A 6,096-nucleotide genomic window follows, 5' to 3' on the forward strand; every position below is an offset into this window, starting at 1 on the left:
CACCTCCAGCACCTCCCTGGAGGCGGCAGGAGGAGCTGCCCTGAGGTAGCCAGGGCCTAAGAACCCAACCTAGGGGAGTGAGCATCGGGTCAGGAGGAATGAGGCAGAGCAATGGGCGGAAAGAACCCAACGTGACCCAAGCTTGGCCTAGTAGTAGAGGGAAGTAGAATATACAGGGAGATGGGAGGGAAGAAGGCCAGACAGAAGCTGCAGAGAATAGGGAAGGGGAGAGAAGGGGAAGGACTAAAGAGAAGAAGAGGAGAGAAGAGGAAAAGGGAGTGAAGGCAATCAAGGTCCCATCCTGTTCTAACCTGGCACGAAGGACTGAGGGACAGGGACAGCTGCAGAGTGCTGTCTGGGCCTCCATCCTCAGTGGGAGGCCCTCGGCTGGGAGACAGTGAGAGAATGGATTGAAAGGTCGTGCAGCTCCAGGGTGACATTGCTCCAGTGTCACAGTCCAGATGTTCCTCCATGTTTGGCCAAACCCCGTGTTTGAAGGAGACATCCTGACTGCGATACCAGGGAAGGAAGAACTCAGCCCTGGCCCAGGTGAAGGTCTACAAAGATGAAAATCCCTCCATTTCTTTAGGATAGCCAGCTTCTGACCATGGGCTGCCACAGTGAGGAACAAGGGCCAGTACAGCTGCACTACGCACTTCCTACACATAGGCAGACACACCTCAGGGACAGCCATGGTTCAAGTTCAAGGGGAGTCACCAGCTGGGGGATTGGAGGAGAGAAAGGTGCTGCTCTAGGATCTGGTCTCAGAGGTCGGCAGCTCTCTAGGCAGAACCCCTCCCTCTGGCTACCCCTGATGCAGGGCCAATCCACAGGGCCCTAGCATGTCCATGATACTGTCCACATGCCCTGACACCACCCCACCTCCCCACCCCACACCTAGGACACATCAGGAGCCAGGGGAAGGAGAACGGTGGGAAGATGCCCTGAACCAGCTCTGCTACTCACCACCCACTCACCCCCCTCTTGAGACCTGGGCCAGATCAGAGGGGACTAGGCGCTCTGGCTCTGGGATCCAGTGGCTGGGGCTGTGTGGGAGTTGCCTCAGAGTCCATGGGGAAGATGAGAGGCCAGATCCTGGGGACAATGACAGTGTCTCCCTCAGCCTCCTGGGGCCTCACTGTGCAGGACTTCCCTCCTGAGCCGTGGGCTAACTTCTCCCCAGAACTCTTCCTGCCTCCTGTGCTGAGCATTGTCCCCTCTCCCAAACCCCATGAGGGAAGCCCCCTGATCCCGAGATGCCAGACAAATCTCCACCCTCAGAGGTCAGCCTCATGGCTTCTCTTCTCCTTCTACAAGGAGAGCTGCACCTTGCAGAACAGGGGCCTCCACTCAGAGCTCTGCATCCCAGCAGCCGGGAGGGCTGGGGGGGGCGGTTCTGGGTTAACTGGTGTGAGGCAGCCCCTGAAGGCGTCATGGTCCAGAAACAGAGCCCCCAGATGGAGATCAGGATGTGGGGTTAAGTGTGGGAAGGATGAAGATATTCCTTAGGGATCTGGGCATTGGGTAGTGGGGCCTCCTGGGAGTGGGGGAGGGTTCTCTAAGGGAGGAGGAGCCAGGAACCCTGGTGTTCCAGCTGACCTATCACCTGGGGTCCTACCCCAGCTCCTGTGTCCTGTTCTCTGCTCACCCTGCGGTCTGGGTCCCCTGGCCTTACTGTGGGGGACATGGTGAAGCTCCTCTGTGAGGCTCAGAGGGGCTCCCCTCCTATCCTATATTCATTCTACCTTGAGGGAGATTTTGGGGAACTGCTCAGCCCCCTCCCCCCCAACCCCCGCCCAGTGAAGCTGTCTCCCTTCTCTTCCCAGGGATGTCAGAGCAGGATGCTGAGAACCACACCTGTGAGTCTGAGAACAGGGTCTCCATGGAGTTAAGTCAGCCTGAGACACTCTCCCTGGATGGTACATCTTATCCCTCACGCAGCTCTGAGCCCCATAGCTGCCAGGATCAGACCCCACTACTCCATGTACCTCCAACCAGGTGGGCACAATACTGAGCCCAAAGCAGGTACTGCACGACACAGCACGAACCCTGCGTGGAGTATCTGTTCACTGAACCTCGGGCCAGGGGAGGGGGGTTCAATGAGGTCCATGGAGAATGGGCAGCACAATGGGGAGGGCCACATAGTCCTGCATAATAATTGCCCTTCCCTGCTGGCATCCTCTGAGTCATCCCTAATTTCCACCTACAGGGTGTGTGCAGGCCAGGCCATGTGGTTACCCCTAATGCCAGCCATCTGCCTCTTTTGTGCCTGTTTGGAGCACATTTCTGAATCTCATCCTCAACATTCATGGTCACGCCTCCTCATCCCCCAGGACCTCATGCCTTGTCCTCTCGGATCAGCAGTAACTGTCAGGTTCCTCGGCTGTTTGCAAGTTTGCTTGTTGTGATGGTCATTGCTGCTGCAGGTCTGGGTTATTTCAGACCCTGGAGAAAAACTGGTCAGTAAGTCTTTGGGAATTTCTTAGTTGATGAGTCCCTTTGCCAGACATTGGCCAGCCTTCGGAATGACAGAGTGTGACAGAACCAGTGCTTTCTTCTCCTGGGTATTGGGTGGGGAGAGGACTTCTTGTCACATGTCATACATAGAGGAACTCTTTCCAGCTTCCGAAACACATACACAGTCACCCAGAGATGCACACGGACAGACTACTGCACACTAGGGCATGGACAGAGGCCCACAAAGGACAATATTTCAGACAAGGTGACTAAAAAAACCCCAAGGCCTCCAACTCTCTCATTAAACTCAGCAGAGCTCTGGTCTTCGCAGAAGAGAAAGAACTGAGAACTCCAGTGTGTGTGTGCTTACTCACACACACACACACTTGGGCAGTGCTGTGCCCTAGGCCAGTGTTCAGTGGGTGTTAACTCATCACAAGGAAACACAAACAGAAGAGAACTGACCAATGACCTGGTCCCAACACTGCTATTTCCTGATTTCTTACCTGGACCAGTCTAGGCTAAGCAGAAGAGAGGGCAGGATCCCCAAGAGGCCCTTTCTCCTATTATTCATTCTCTAATTCCTCCAATCAGAGTCATTGAAAAAAAAAAAAACACCACAAAGTTTGATTAAAATTTGAATGTAGAGGATTCTTTAGAGAAAAAGAGAGAAAATGATTAGATAAATGGCACTTTGGGTATTCTATTGATTTTGATACTCTATAGACTCTCTTCTTCTTCCTGTCTTGGGCATAATAATTAAGCATCAAATTTGGCTTTCAAAGCAATCACCTTGGGTGGCTACATGATTATTCCAACTCTAACCCTTACTTGCTTCAGGCCGTATTTAGTCTGCCAGTGCCAAAGCTATTTGGTGCCAGTTTATTTCTAGGCCTTCAAATCTACCTACAGAGTTTCACATTTACCCATTTACTCCAGGGGCAACATACTTATTTCCCACTTGTCAAGGGCAAAAGTAATTGCTCTCATAGACCTCAGACCCAGATTTATTTATTCAAGCTTGCAGCTCTCTCTATTAAGGAATTTGTGGTGCGTTCTCCAGGAGCGGGCCAAACTACTCTTGAGAAAGGCCGCCAGTCATGCAACCCAAATATTCCTTCCTGACCATCAGCCAGGATCCCTGAAAGGGTCTCTCCCCAGCTCTAGACCAGTCCCCCACCTCGCCAGGCACCTCCGTTAGGGCTTGGGCCAGCCTCCAACTTCCTCTCCCCTTGTTAATTTAGCACTATTTGTCTGCCCAACCTCCCATCCTTACTTTCCCTTCCTTCTAGTCTTGAGTCTAGATTCCATGCAGGTGAGACTTGCTTTAAGGTGTACCTGTGTGGTCAGAGGAAGGTGAGGCAGGTCCAGAGTTAGATGGGAAGGCAGCTGGAGATGGGGCCATGAACTGAAGATCTGTGAGTTCTACCATCCCTGCATCTATGATAAAGCCTCCTTCCAATGGCCAACCTGGCCTGGTATTTCTGCGCACTCACCCCTGGGTCAGAGCATTAAAGGCAAAGCCACACGGCACAGCCGGCTCCTTACCAGCCCAGACAAGGTGGTGGAGAAGCAGTCACTGGTGAAAGATCCTCAGGAGGAAGATGCCTTTCATGAGGAGTAAAGAGCATCCCTCTTTGTGTGAGGATTCTGCCTCCCCACCCATCCCCACCCACACAGGGAGCACCTGTCTGTCATGAAAATAAGACTCCTGGTGATGTCCTCTGACCTCAGAGTCTCAGGGACACGAAGCCTTCTTTAGAATGTTGATCTTGTGTACCCTCAGACCCAATCCCATAGTACACTAGAAAAATGGTCAGATCAACAGCTTTATTCTCCACACCTGGATCTGGAAGACCCTTAACCGTTTCCACATGGCGTATTTATTCCTCAACAAACAAAAATATTCACCACTAAAGATATTCAACAGACCGCACCTCTAAAGGCGATTTTCAAAGCATTCTGACCTAGAGCTAGACTGATGGTATCACTAGAACTAGAATGTGGTCCTGCAAGGGGTCCACTTCCAGGAGCACTTTCCTGGGCATAGATGTCCTGCTTTCTTTCTTTAAAAGGGTTTCTTTTACTACCTGTTGTTACACTTCCCATAAAACAGACTCCCGTCAAATTCACAGAGCTCTTTATTGAGTGAAGACTCAGAAACACAGCCTGACAGGTGAGCACTAGAGATCGTTAATAACCAGGGCCTCTCTGAGTCTCCATAAATGTCCTCTTGATTTTTCAGGAGGCGCCATTTCCACAGGTCTTACCCCAGCTAGAGCTAATGAATATTTCTTGGACACGGGACATGGGCCAAGCGTTCTGAAATCCGCAGTGACCCAGTTTCCATCCAGAGCTAATGTTTAAAGCTCTGGAAGCATCTGCTACCACAGGGGCAGCATGTTAGTGGAGGGAAGCATACAAACCTGGATTACAATTCTGTCCCCACCACGTACTGTTTGATCTTGGAGAATTTACCTCAGTCACCTCATCTATAAAATGGAGAAAATAGTACCAACCTTTGCAAGGTGGTTGTGAAGAAAAACAGACACTGAATAATTAGGAAAAGAAGCTTTTTAGACATCCAGCCATGTGCTGGTCGCTGGATTAGGAGCTTTACATGAACTTGAACTCCCTAACCCAGTGTCTGGTATATAATGTACAGTCAAAGTTATTAGCTTTTCTCCTTCAGAAAAGCAGCCCGACTGGTGGGTCTGGGCCCTTTCCATGCAAGGTGTACCCCATCATTTCTGACCCTGCCTCTTACCAGTTTGTGATTCCCATGGTGCCACCCTACCCTCTAGGGTATTTTCCAAAGGAAACATCTCATAAAAATTAACCATGTCCAGACCTGTGAATTAGCCCTTATAAACAAACCAGCCTTAGCCCTCCAGCAGCCTCCACTGACTTTTTTTTCTCTTAGCCTCTCTGTCTCCGCTGTCCAGCCTACTCTCTGAAGGTATTTGGTGAATTGCTACTTTAGTATTTCCCAGGGCCCCTTTCACCCCTGAATCTGCCCCAGGCCCCAGGTAGACAGCAGCACCCAGTGTATGCCAAGGGTAAGGATCCCTGCAGGACCATGTCTGCCATGAAGGCAGGGAAGGGTCTCTTAAGGGGAGGAAGATGAAGGGAGCCCTGTGAGCCAATTTCAGGATTCAGTCATCAGGGGAAGGAAGCAGGTGGCTCTTGAGAAGCAGGTGCTGTGGAGTCGGGATGGGAGAGGGAAGCAAGGAGGGAGCCGACCTCCAGGAGAGAAGGCAGGGGTGGTTAGACTAAGGTTTGGCAAACTGTGGCCATGGGCCAAGCCCTGCCTACATGCATTTTTGTAAAGAAAGTTGTTTATGGTTTGTGTCTGGCTGGTTTCACAATACAGAGCCGAGTGGTTGCAACACAGACCATGGCCCACAAAACCCAAGATATTTACTATCTCTTTTACAGAAAAAGTTTGCCAGCCTCTAGTTTGAACAGTGTTGGGCTGGAGTAGCTGCTAGAATCTGCTACAAGGGCCAGGCACCTCCTGCCAAGATGGATATTCCACATTAATGACCACGTCCCGCTGCCATGACAGAGCCCCTGACTGGCTTCCCTCCATCATTAGCTCTATGACTCTTACTTATATCTTGACATGGGACAGTCAGG

At 51.2% G+C, this 6,096-nt stretch overlaps 1 protein-coding gene across 1 annotated transcript; it reads left to right on the forward strand.

Annotated features, from left to right (window-relative positions):
• Nucleotides 1–461: 461 nt before the first annotated feature.
• Nucleotides 462–1,803, forward strand: FCRL6 (Fc receptor like 6; the record flags this gene model as incomplete). The annotated part of the gene is given in 9 exon segments (XM_080647781.1): nt 462–511; nt 513–565; nt 568–584; nt 590–612; nt 614–708; nt 1,184–1,402; nt 1,405–1,476; nt 1,624–1,753; nt 1,755–1,803. Coding segments are annotated over 9 exon segments (708 nt in total).
• Between the last annotated feature and the right edge of the window lie 4,293 nt (nt 1,804–6,096).

Source organism: Plecotus auritus (genome assembly GCF_963455305.1).
Source record: "Plecotus auritus genome assembly, chromosome: 12".
Lineage (NCBI taxonomy): Eukaryota > Metazoa > Chordata > Mammalia > Chiroptera > Vespertilionidae > Plecotus > Plecotus auritus.